The sequence below is a fragment of the Lathamus discolor genome, chromosome 12 (genome assembly GCF_037157495.1).
Source record: "Lathamus discolor isolate bLatDis1 chromosome 12, bLatDis1.hap1, whole genome shotgun sequence".
In the NCBI taxonomy this organism is placed as follows: Eukaryota; Metazoa; Chordata; class Aves; order Psittaciformes; family Psittacidae; genus Lathamus; species Lathamus discolor.
Genome location: NC_088895.1, coordinates 5,519,655 through 5,532,109, shown reverse-complemented (window position 1 = coordinate 5,532,109; position 12,455 = coordinate 5,519,655). Strand labels below are relative to the sequence as shown.

At 46.0% G+C, this 12,455-nt stretch overlaps 1 protein-coding gene across 1 annotated transcript; it reads left to right on the top strand.

Annotated features, from left to right (window-relative positions):
• The first annotated feature begins 13 nt into the window (after positions 1–13).
• Positions 14–12,195, top strand: SMARCB1 (SWI/SNF related, matrix associated, actin dependent regulator of chromatin, subfamily b, member 1). Its single transcript, XM_065692681.1, has 10 exons — positions 14–204; positions 1,595–1,706; positions 2,372–2,401; positions 3,711–3,840; positions 4,419–4,556; positions 5,232–5,359; positions 5,927–6,093; positions 6,535–6,725; positions 10,784–10,915; positions 11,830–12,195. Exons 1-10 carry the CDS (start codon positions 112–114, stop codon positions 11,867–11,869), a joined length of 1,161 nt encoding a protein of 386 aa, XP_065548753.1. The 5' UTR covers positions 14–111; the 3' UTR covers positions 11,870–12,195.
• The last annotated feature ends 260 nt before the right edge of the window (positions 12,196–12,455 follow it).

Below are 12,455 nucleotides of genomic sequence, written 5' to 3'. Positions count from 1 at the left end.
CATGCGCGCAGCCACGGCTGGAGTAGGCCGCGGCGCCGCCCGTCGTTGCTCGGCCCGGTGCTGCCGGCTGCCCAGCCGCCGTTCAGGACGCCGGGCGCTGCCGCCGCCGCGATGATGATGATGGCGCTGAGCAAGACCTTCGGGCAGAAGCCCGTCAAGTTCCAGCTGGAGGAGGACGGCGAGTTCTACATGATCGGCTCCGAGGTGCGGCCCCGCGCACAACGGGCCCGGGGGAGGCCGCGGGGCGCCGCGCCGGGGCTGCTGGCGGGGGCTGAGCCCGGGGCGGGCGGGCAGAGGGGAGACCCGACGGGGCGGGCCGCGGCGGGGAGCAGCCTTGCAGCCCCTGCGGGGCCCCTCCCGCTGCCCGCGGGGCCCAGCCGGGCTGGGAGCAGCGCGCCCGGCGAGGGCCGCTCCTGGAGTACGAGGAGACCGGGTCGTCGGCCGATCGCAGCCCGAGGGCCCGCTCCCCGGGGCTCTGCCTGGCACCTCCGTAGCGGGTTTGGTCAGAGGTTCGGAGTCTGTGGCGTGCCGCCGGGCCGTGGTGCTCAGTGGCACCATCAGAGCCAGGCCTGAAGACGAGCCTCGCTGAAGCCAGAAGCGTGGTTTACCCCCCACCCCTTGGTTCAAAACAAGGGAATATGGGATGCATTAAACGGGCAGCTGTATGGGTTGGGCAGGGACTAGGAGCCTCTCGTGCTCTCACATGAGACAGAGTTTGACTGTAACTGCAGTAGCTAGTCTGTGGGATTGCCACGCACATGGAAGGGGAGAAAGCGTTGCCTTCTTTATCTACCGTTAATTTCTGCCTGTTGGTGAGCACTGTGGAGTGAAAGATGTATTAAAAATTACCTGCAAATACATGTTAAGATCAAAGTAAGTCTTGTCAGACGAGGAATAAAAGTGTTACTCTGTTGCAGCCTGCCAATATGCTGCCAGTCTGAAAATGTGATTTCAGAGACTAGCAATAGTTCTGTTGTTCAGCATGTCCTGCTGAAGCCCTCAGCACAGGTGAGCATCTTGCACCAGGAAGAGAACTGCTTTACAGATGGTAAACTAATCTGAAAGAGGATTATTGACGGTGACTGCATTTTGCATGTGCCAAGGATTTAAACCAAAATACACGTCTTTGGGCGTCTGCTGTATTTGAGCTATATCTACATGGCACAGAGGTTTGAAGTAAAAGCTGGAATGTGAGGGAGCTGGGTGCCCGGTTTGATTTAATTCCTACTGATCAGTGTGCCTTGAAACAGGTAAAGAAAGGTTAGGTTGTTCAAAACTACATGAAAATGAATGGATTCTTTTCCTTATTAAATGGATTATCAGTGGATGGAAACTTTTAATATCAGACTAGTGAAATACAGAATGTAGTTTTCCATATTGCCACAAAAATTGTGCCCCACGATGCCAAACCCAGTATATCAGGGTATCGTAAAAAGCAGTCAGTATATCATAAAAAACCTACAAAAATCTTCTTGCGATGTCCCGTTTACCATCACAAAAAGCCAGATTTGTTTCAGCTTCTGCCAAAAATCTCTTGAATGGAACACTGGGCCACACAGGAACACCAGCCACGTCTCCACTTCTCTTCTTGTAGGTGGGAAACTACTTGCGTATGTTTCGGGGTTCCCTGTACAAGAGATACCCCTCGCTCTGGAGGCGACTAGCCACAGTGGAAGAAAGGAAGAAGATAGTGGCCTCTTCACATGGTGAGAAGATGAGTAAACATTCCCAGTATTGTTATATGAAACCTGAAATTTTGCCTTGAAAAGCTTTTTGGTGACTCAGAAGCTTTTGCACCCTGAGGGCTGCATGAGTGGCCTCAGGCTGCCCCAGTGATGGAACCCTCTGCAGTGGTGGCACTGGTAGCTCCTGCATTGGCCTGGCACCAAACATCAACTGATCAAAAATGTTCTGAAATGGAAACACCCATCATGGCTTTCCTGGGGCTGGCTCATCCATCAGAAAGCAAAAGCCACATCTCAAAATCAATACCATGTTTTAGGAAAGTCTTTTTTTTTTTTTGACAAAGAGGGCATATTTGTGTCTTTTGTCAAGCAGGCAGGGATGTTGTGAGGATGGCATATTGAAAATGTGTGTGTTTGCTTAACTTTGCTTCTTGCAGGGACTTCATGCCTGCCAGAATTTGCTGTACTGTATTGCTGCTGATGTGACTGCCAGAGTGAGAATATGCCTCAGTATTATTTTTGGTGCAAGACTAATAACCAGCAGTTAAATTTCCCAGCAGTGTGATTTGTTGTATGCTCTTTAGACTAGAGCATAATAAAAAAAGGGTTAATTTTGGACTTATGTCTCCTTCCTCCAAGTATCCTGCTGACCTGTTGCTTGCTTTTCTTGTTTTATTCCCCAACAGAAAACCAGCGGTCTCACAGTCCCAGAAGATGTAAGTCTTATCTGCACGTTAATCTTTGCTGCGCTAGAAGAATCTCTGCTGTGACCTTTTGTGCTATTAGAATATATATTATTGTCTAATCCTGTTCCTCTTGATCTCTTTCTGTGGCTGCCCTAATTGTGCATCTGATCACATGCTGAACTTTTTCTCAGAACCCTGGCAGGACTCTCAAATGCAGATGGTCTCTGTAATTCAGCCAGAGCTGTCCTGAGGTGTCTGCCCCTTTCCCCAGTCCTACCAGCTTCTGTATTGATTGTTGCCTCTCTATTTCTAACCTTTAAGTCCACTGAGGATGTATTGTTTTCTGGGCTTTTCCTCCCAGAAGGCTATGGAAGAGATTTTTATATCATTGTGGCAGGTGTAGGTGTGCAGAGCTAAACTTTGTCATTGCAAAGGGCAACTCTGGGTAGGAAAGAATTGTTTTTCTTCCTCTCCTTAAGTGAAATCACATTAGATTCAAAATTTAGATAATAATTATTTGTGGACTTTTCTCCTGAAATTTTGGCTCTGTGGCATTGCTTTCCATCTTAAGTAAATTCCATAGCATAAATGACCAGGGCCTATGAGTAAGTTGCACCCTGGATAAAGGAGGTTCATCCAGTTGTAGTACACGAGAGAAGCTCCTGTAATTCTGGCCCTCCCTGTGTGTTGACTCTTTAGTCCCAGTGGAAGATGCTTTTAACAGCATGAACAGGAAAGATGTACAAGGTAAAGAGATACTGATGCCTTTTGCAAATCTTGGCTCTAACATTATGCACCCATTCCAGGGTATCATACTGCTTTTGTCTTTTGAGTTGGCTTTGTGGTGCAGATTACTATATATTAACTAAGACATTCCACTTCTGCTCCCAAGAAAGTCAGGTTTATTCCTGTTTAGATGGAAGTCAGAACCCAGTTACGTTTCTTTAGTGGCAGGCTAGGCACTGTAGCTAGGCTTCTGGTCACTCCAGTGCTAGTAACCTACTCCAGTGCAAGTAACCTATGCCCGCAGCAGAGCATCTTGGTGTGTAAGGAAATGTGGAGGCTTCTGGCAACTTGGAAGTGACAATGGAAACTTCTGTCATCTCCATTTATCCCATGTGTACAAAATACCATGGCAAAACCTTTTTCGAAAGTTAAATTTCTACAAGAAGATAAATGAAGCCACAGAACTTTGGGGGCACACACACTTGTACCACTTGGTAACTGATGTTAGTCCCTTCTGCAGCAACAGGGAAGCTTTTCACCATGCAGCCTATTAATGCTACATTGCTATGTAACACTTTTCCATGTTATTTATGTGCATCTTTCCTGGTAATAGATCATGGCTATACAACATTAGCAACTAGTGTGACGCTGTTAAAGGCCTCTGAAGTGGAAGAGATCTTGGATGGAAATGATGAGAAGTATAAGGCAGTGTCTATCAGCACAGAACCTCCTACCTACCTCAGGTAACCAGCATCAGTGAGGGCCAAGATCAGAAGGGAGCTGCTTGGAAGATGTCAGCTTGGGCAGGGAGCATGAGAAATTGCATAAACCCAGGTCCTTGTGCTGGGGGGTGCTTGCCAGTCTATGCTAACAGTTGTTTGCAGTGATGGGCAAATGAAGATCTCCAGAAGGGTTGGGTTACTGCCCACATACAACAGGAAGAAAAACATAAGTGTTTGATGATACAGCTCTTTTCGAAATTACTGCATTCCAGCTGTACCAGATGTTTTCCAGAACATGCTCTCTGCACGTACTGCCTTCTGGAGACCTTGCATTTCTCAGCAGTCCTTTTATAAAATATAGACATAAAATCCAAATATGAACTTAGTATTTATAGTGGTGCACCTGGAGTTATAACTGGAGAATGGGCTTCCCAGGGGCTGGTGTGGAACATGAGTTGTCAGTGGAACAGTGTTGTTTAGAGTTCCAGAATAAAATAGCAAGAACTCATAATAGGACTTTGAAAGTTTAAAATGATGCCATTCCCTTAGTAGCAGTGTTGTTCAAGAGCTGCCAGTTAACATACAGTCTCCTTCTCCAGAGAACAGAAGGCAAAGAGGAACAACCAGTGGGTGCCAACGCTGCCCAACAGCTCTCACCACCTGGACGCTGTGCCGTGCTCAACAACCATTAACAGAAACCGCATGGGCAGGGATAAGAAGAGGACGTTCCCTCTGTGGTGAGACAGCTTCCTGCTTCTGAAAAGTGGAAACAGTTACCCAAATAACACACTGCCAGGGTAGTGCTGATGGGTTAGAGATGAATCACAGAATTGTAGGTCTTTTGTCAGTTAATACAAGCTGCTAATTTGGAGGTTCGTAGTTAAACCTGTATGTCTTGAGGCTCTTCCTTACAACTGCCAGCCATGGCTCAGAGAGGAGGCTTTCTTTTTGTCAGGAAAATTGTTAATTCTTTTCCTGATGGGTTCCTTCTGCTTTTTGCTGGTGAGCTGAGCAGTTGTCATTTGAGGAGCCTGCAAACCCACTCTGTAAAGGACAGGCTGCCTCTCAGTGGCATATTCCAGTAACTTTGATCTAGTTTATTCAATGGGAAATGCCGCTGTGGTTCATGACTAACTTATTTTCCATTACAAAAGTTGCGAAAACCAAGATAAATGTAACCCTGGAAAGCTTCCTTGATTTATTTGCAGGAATGTATTATGATAGGTGTAACAAAAGGTGATAAACTGGTATTGGTTGTCATAGTCCTATAAGCTTTTGTTGACGAGTCTGTCTAAAGACTGACTGGGAAGTTGGGAGCGTGAGGATTGCTTCCCACAACCATTGCCTGCCCTCTGTGGATGCCAGATGTCATGTGCTAGTTGCGTATACTGTGTTGTTGTTTTTCATATTAGCTTTGATGACCATGACCCAGCAGTGATCCATGAGAATGCATCCCAGCCGGAGGTTCTGGTTCCAATCAGGCTTGATATGGAAATTGATGGGCAGAAACTCAGAGATGCATTTACGTGGAACATGAATGGTATGTAGGAAGGAGAGTTTCTTGACATTGGAGAGATATAGTTGTATCTGTCACCAAATATGAAGAGACCATAAGCATGAGCATGCATGTACAAGCTCCATATACACAGAGCTTTAAAGCTCTCCTACTTCAAACTGTATTCAGCTCGCATGTCTCTTCGTGAATGCTCTGCCAGTTCCATGGGTTGTAGTCATACTGGACACATGTAATCTGAAGAGTTTAACTGGCATATTTTCCTGACTCAGTTCATCAGCTCAGCAGTCTGAGACTGTTCTGTTGGCTGAGATACTCTGAATACAAAGCAGTTAATGTGTAGGCTTCTTTATGTATGTGAATTATTAGGCCATAGCTATGTTGTCTCCACAGAGCAACTGTAGGAGGCTGTAAGCACCTGTGATAGAGTGCATGTCCTTACAAGCTTAATACAAAATGCCCATTTAAAAGCAGAAGGTGATACATTTGGGACTTTATTTGTCATGCTGTGGGATTAATATTGTGTATTCCGTAAGTGGCAGACATTAATTTCTGTGAAAGTTAACAGTGTCTGTTCATTCTGTTCTGTATCAGAAAAACTAATGACCCCAGAAATGTTCTCTGAGATTCTCTGTGATGACCTGGATTTGAATCCTCTGACCTTTGTCCCTGCTATTGCCTCTGCCATCCGACAACAGATCGAGTCCTACCCAACTGACAGCATCCTTGAGGATCAGTCAGACCAACGAGTTATTATTAAGGTAATACAGGAAGGCAGTAGAACAAGAGCTGAACCATTTGGGTTTCTCTGATTATGTTATAGGGGAGTAAGAGTACAAAAGGCTTCCCTCAGTGCAATGGAGCTCTTAATTCCAGTCCTGCGCCCAGACTGAATTTGTCCTTTGTATTGAGAACGGAACCAAGGTGGCAGAGTATTAAACATTCATGTGCCAGCCCCTGAGATGATAAAGTTGTTCCGTTAATACATTGATGTCATCTTTTGGAAGAATAAAGCTTAGTGAGCAAAGCTGAGTTTTCTCATGCTACTGGAGTTAAGAATTCGGTTAAGGAGCTCTGCAGATGCAGTGAACTAAGAGTTACTGCTCTGCTTCTCTTCTGCAGCCTCTGCCTCCTCAGCTAAATTACCTTTGACTAACTTGTGAGAATGGAGGCAAATGATCTGTTTCTTCCCTCGTCTCCAGCTAAACATCCATGTGGGAAACATCTCCCTTGTAGACCAGTTTGAGTGGGACATGTCAGAGAAGGAGAATTCACCAGAGAAATTTGCCTTGAAGCTGTGCTCAGAGCTTGGCCTGGGTGGGGAGTTTGTCACTACTATTGCCTACAGCATCCGGGGACAGCTGAGTTGGCATCAGAAGACATACGCCTTCAGGTACAGAACTGTTCTCTTCCTGCTGTGGCTGTGGGGGGGTGTTTGCATTTCATGGGTGCTGGCATCAATGAATCCTTGAACAGCTGCCCTGAGGAAGATTTCATTAGAAACTGGTCTTCATGGCTTGCACGCATTCTGTCCTCCTTATCATTTTTTGTGCTTGTGCTCAAGTATCTTTCCCTGTTGTGTCTAACAATTTCAGGACCAAGTATTGTGGTGTCAGCTTTCACTGCAGAATGAAAGGCTGCTATAATTAACAGTGACCTTGTGTCTCCCTCTTCTAATGTTTGCTAATGATGAGCTCCGGATGCTTTTCTGTTTTGTTGGCTTTGCCTGATTTGGGCCATCCACTGTCTCAAGCTTTGGTGTTTTGAACTAAGAGTGATTGAAACTGTAGCTGTCTCCCCTGGCTGAAGTTGGCTTGATCATAGGCTGTTCTCACAGCTGGAACACAGCAGTGTCAGGTTTGATTAGTCAGCTTTGTAACTTGCCTCCTAATGATAATCATTTCCAGTTGTGCTGTGTTCTGTGGTGAGTTACTGTACTGATGTTGTTATCCTCAGCATGTTGCTGAGTCTGCAGCTCTGAGTATACCTTAATGTGTGCTGTAAGGTTTTCTTTGACCTCAAGTCATGGTGATAGTCAAGGGAGTTTGAGAGTTCAGCAAATGATGTATTTGATGAGGTGAGGGAATGGTACTGCAGACACCAATTTTGTAGAGGTCAGGGAAGCAGGATGGGAAGCAGCAAAGGGAACCATGCCCAGCCCTGTCCTGCCTCAGGGATGGGGCAGTGAGTAGTTCGTGTGGGGAGAAGCTGGCTGCTGCTGTGGGCTCTGCTACTTCTTCCTCCTCCATCTGAAGGTTTCCTGTCAGGTGGAAAATAGGCAGTGATCTGCTCTGGACCAGTTGCTCTTCCACTAGTCTCACTCCACTTCCTCTGGAGGTTTATTTTTATCCTGAAAATTTCCCCAGCAACTACTTGGTTCTGAAATGATTCCCAGAGTTGTTTATACTAAAAAAACCAGAAAGCAACTCCTTAGCACATGGGAATTAAGCTCTTCTACTGTAACTATTAGATTGTGTGTCCATCCTGCTGATGCCCCTTCACCTCATGGAGGTGAGGAGTCACCTCTACCTTTCCATCTACAACAGCTGACTGACATTTGCAGATCCAGCATGGGACCACATCTGTCTGTAACAACAGAACAGTGGGTATGCTTTCCTGAGAAGGGATGGGCACTTGAAGGGTGGTAGATGGGAATCTGATACCTTTAGTACTCTTCTTCCCTGCTGATGACTATTAGAACAAAGGCGTGAGCTAGTGCTTGAAGTGGAGAGGTGGCCCTGTTCATACTGTGCTGGCCAGGAAGGCCTCTTTTCTACTCACAATTTATTTACCTTCCCAGTTAATTTACTTTGACAACTTTTTAGCATGCTGCCTCCCATCACACGGGGCATTTGTTCCTTGCTCTTGTCACTTGGTGTATCAGAGGTCCATTTAGTGGACACTAAATGTTCTCTCTTTCCTGTGCTTCTCCATGTATCGCAGATACCTGGGTTAAGAAATGAATCTGTGTACATGTTAACTGTTGCAAGGGTGGGGTGGTCTTTCTCCCTTTGCTTCCTGTTAGTCTCTCTAACCTGCAGCAAATAAAGTTTTAGTCAGTGCTGCCCAGGCTCTCTCAAGTACATAATACTAGTGCCAACTTCACACTGTTCTGTCTAAAAACATGTATCTGCCCATGGTTACTGAAGAGGGCTTTAGGGGTAGTTCAGACAGGTGAAGTCAGGCCTTCTTCAGACTGTGGCAGTATTGCAAGGGGGAGAATGAAAAACTAGAAAGGGAACCCCAACAGAACAAAGCTTATAGACATGAGCTATTCAGAGAGGAAGAGCCATCTAATTTAAACCTTGTTTTGTGTCATACTACAAACATGTCCTCCTCTTCCCTTTGTTCTTCCAGCAAAGGAGTACTTTTGAAACCTTACTGTGATTAATGATATTTGGGTTCTGTGGTTGGTTAGTTCCTGAATTCCCAAACCACAGGAGTGGTGGTTGCTCCAAAGTCATTCCACTGATGTAAAGAGAGGGTCTGCTTTAGATGTATCAAAATAACCTTAATATCTCAAGGGACTGGGGGTTTGAGAAGTCATGTGCCTCTTAATCATCTGAGGGAGAGGTGAAACTTGTCTTCTAGCTGATGAAAGCCAGGGCAGTTCTTTCAGCTGCCTGCTCTGTGCAAAACAAGGAGAGCCTGCAAGCCCAGTGTAAGGGGCAGGAATGGAAGTAGACAGGTAACTGGTGGTTGTGGAATTTTCAGGGGGGATAGCAAGATGTGATGATTCCTGCCTCTGTACTGAGTGTTTCTAGTGGCAGCACACAGCAGCTCATAGCCAGAGTTTTGCCTGAAAGACCCGAGTGGTGGCACAGGTTCTCTCATACACCAACCGATGTATACGGGGAGGCACCTTTTCCAAAAGAAGGCGTACCTGTGGATACTACTGCCAGGGACCTGGACACCTGCAGAGAGAGTGTCTTGTTCTACTGCGAATCCTGCAGCACTTCAGTCTTTCTGCCAGCACCATCATCCTCTTAATCAGAAAATAACAGGGGAGGAAGAGCTGCCTTTCTTTGGAGGCTGGGAGATGGGGAGGAGTTTTTCAGTTTATCTCTGATTCTTTGCTAAGGAAATGTGGTATCTGAGCTGGCTTGCAGTTATGTGCATGAGGCCAGCTTTCCTACCCCCACTTAATTCTAGTGGGTGTTCAGTGTTAAGCACAGTAAATGAGGTTGAGACCATGCCATCAAGTCAGAAAAGCCAGTTAGGGTCTAGCATTTAGCCTGGAATGTGTAGCAGTCTGGAGCCGAGATGAAATTCCTGGGTTTGAGTGTTGCTTAGTGGACATAAGCAGTACTGGAAGTGGATTTGACTTGAGCTTCCTCCCAGGATCAGATACCAAAGGCTCTGGATTAATTTTTCATTGTAGCACTGCTTTGAAGAGTTGTTATTCCAGATGAATAGCTTTGATGCAGAGGCTGATGTTCCCATGACGATTAGCATTTGAGTCCCTTCCTGGGGGAAGGAAAGGGCTGCTCATGAGTACTGAAACCCTGTGCAGGGGGGCAGGTCCCTGGGGAGGGGTCTGGATGTGTGCACACACCTGCGGAGTGCTCCTCTCACACACACACTTTGCTGCTCAGGCTGAGCTGCTTTCTAGAATTCAAAGCAAACATTTACATTCTGAGGCTCTTCTATATTTATGCTGGGCTTCTGGCCCCACTGTCAATGTTTGGGAAGCTACTCCTGGTCAGTTCCTGTTGACTTTTACTGAAAAGCCACTGGTGAGGCAGTAAATATTTTTGTGCATGTGATAATGCAGCTGGTCAGGGCACAGATCTGTCTGAGGACAGATCTTGTGATCTGGGACAAAGCCTGGTGTTTCATTCCATGCACAGGGAGTAGCCACAGCATCTGGTTGCAACAGCAGGTCCTGAAACACTACCCTCTCCATGGCAATTGGGAGAACAGTGTGTGTTCCACTATCAGGCTCCCAGAAAGCCAGACTTGTGTCAGGGAAGAGCTGTCAGAGGTGTGCTAGGCAGACTGCAGCTAGGAAGCCAGAGTTGAAGAGCAGCAAAGCTAGACAAAGAGTGAGCCCTGCTACCAGTCTCTGCTCAGCTGCTGTTCTAGGTGCAGTGCCTCCAGCACTAATAAACTGGTATGAACTTTGCCTGTTAGGTTTGAACACCGTCAGCCATTTATAGCATCGCCTTTGTAGGAGAGAACTGCATCAGCTGTGGCTGTTTGACAGACTCATCTATGGTGGTGAAAGGAGATGGTTATAGTTGGTCTTTCAGAAGCTTTGGGCTCCACAAGATCACAACCATCAGTCCCTGGTGTACTCCAGCAACTGGACTGTCCTAAGAACAGCTAAGAATGAAACACTGTAAATGATGCTCTGTTGTCGTTGTGTCTTGCCTCTGGGCTCATAACCCAGAGGAGTGCGCTGGGACCACTGACAAATGTTGCTTTGCTGCCTTCTTTACTGCCATGTAGTGAGAACCCTTTGCCGACTGTGGAAATTGCTATTCGCAACACGGGGGATGCTGACCAGTGGTGCCCTCTCCTGGAAACCCTCACAGATGCCGAGATGGAGAAGAAGATCAGAGACCAGGACAGAAATACAAGGTGCTGCCACTCGCTCAGACAGTTCTCCCTCTGCCTTTCTCTGAGACAGAAATTAAGCTTTGATGTTTGTCTTTCTCTACTGAGAGCCAGTTGGCAGGATTTCAAACTTGCACACCACAGAAACTCATATCCCTTTAGCTTCAGGATATTAAAACTCTTATCACCTTGCTTCACAAATATTTAAATCTCTACTTTAACCATCTCCTGCTTGAAGCTAAATTTCATTTTGTCTTTTTTTTTACCTTTCCCTGGGCTCTCTGCTCATGCAGGGGGATTTGTTTCTATAGGAAGGCATTCATAAAGAATATTGGATTCTCATGCGCTGTTATGCTACCTAGAATCCTTCCACAAGGCTTCCTTTTATGTAGGGTAGAGTGCTGTTTGATGCAGGAATGGCAGATTCCAGCTCCAGCACTATTGTGATTCTAGGAGGGGCTCTGCCCACCAGAGACCTAAGCAATATTTGACAAGCAGTCGAGAGCACTTGCTCCTACTTGGTGAAACTGCTCCTGACAGATATAAGTAAGTGAATTGCTAGAATCTCTCCAAAAGATACAGTGTGGGAACAGTAAATATGCTGGCTCAGCAGTTTACCAGGAATTTGGTTTTTGTGTTGTTTTTTATTTTACTGCTGATTAACAGTGTCATTATTATTTTGCTACTTAGCTATGGTTGCTGAATAGTTTTTAATAGCAATCAGTTCAAGCAAAGTGCCCTAAAAGCTGTTACTGAACATAGTGTCTTAGCCCTGTTAACAGGTACAGCCTCAGGTGGCCAAGAAAGGTGCTTGTGCAGGGAATAAACTTGGCTACAGAGCTCAGAAAGTTGTGGCAGCCTCCCCAAAAGTGTTGGTGTTTGTAAGACTTCCCATGCCTGTAAACAGCACTCACTCTATCTCTTTCTCTCTCTTGTAGGCGCATGAGACGTCTGGCAAATACTGCCCCAGCCTGGTAATCTTCCTATTGTGACACTGGTGCTCTTCCTACAGACTTTATCCCTACTCCTCTCCCCAAATGGATCTAGGATTGGCAGGGGTCTTTGTCCCTGAAGGGGACACACATTCCACTTGCCAAGAGTTCCCAGTACTGCTGACTTCTGCCCCCACCCCCTCCACCTAAATGCCACGTACCAAGAACGCTGTGTTAGCACATGATCTAGTTGAGACCTGTGGCAGCTCTTGGAGCCCTTACATACCTGTGTGTGGACAGTGTAAAGATTCTTTTGTATAGGTGCAACACGCACTATTAGGACAACTTTTTAAATAAAAGGAATGCAAACTACTTTGAGTTCAGTAAGTCTGAATGATTGAAATCTCACCATGGTTTTGTGCTGTTCTGGTAACTGAGCAGGCTTGGGGCCTAATATTAATGCTTTTGGGTATAACACTGAACACTTGAATGCATTCAGTTTTCTCAGAGATTGGCGGAAACTGAGTACTTCCAACAGATAAAACCAGGGAAAGGTGAGAATGAGACTTAAAACCAGAAGGAGCAAACAACTCAAGGACTGGTCTGTTGCTACACTTTGTACAGTCTGTGAT

Excerpts from the sequence above, each read along its gene's own strand:
- SMARCB1 (XM_065692681.1), top strand. The coding sequence starts at position 112 with ATGATGATGATGGCGCTGAGCAAGACCTTCGGGCAGAAGCCCGTCAAG. Across the intron at positions 3,841-4,418 it reads GAACCTCCTACCTACCTCAG|AGAACAGAAGGCAAAGAGGA; the intron begins GTAACCAGCATC and ends CTCCTTCTCCAG. Across the intron at positions 6,726-10,783 it reads CAGAAGACATACGCCTTCAG|TGAGAACCCTTTGCCGACTG; the intron begins GTACAGAACTGT and ends ACTGCCATGTAG.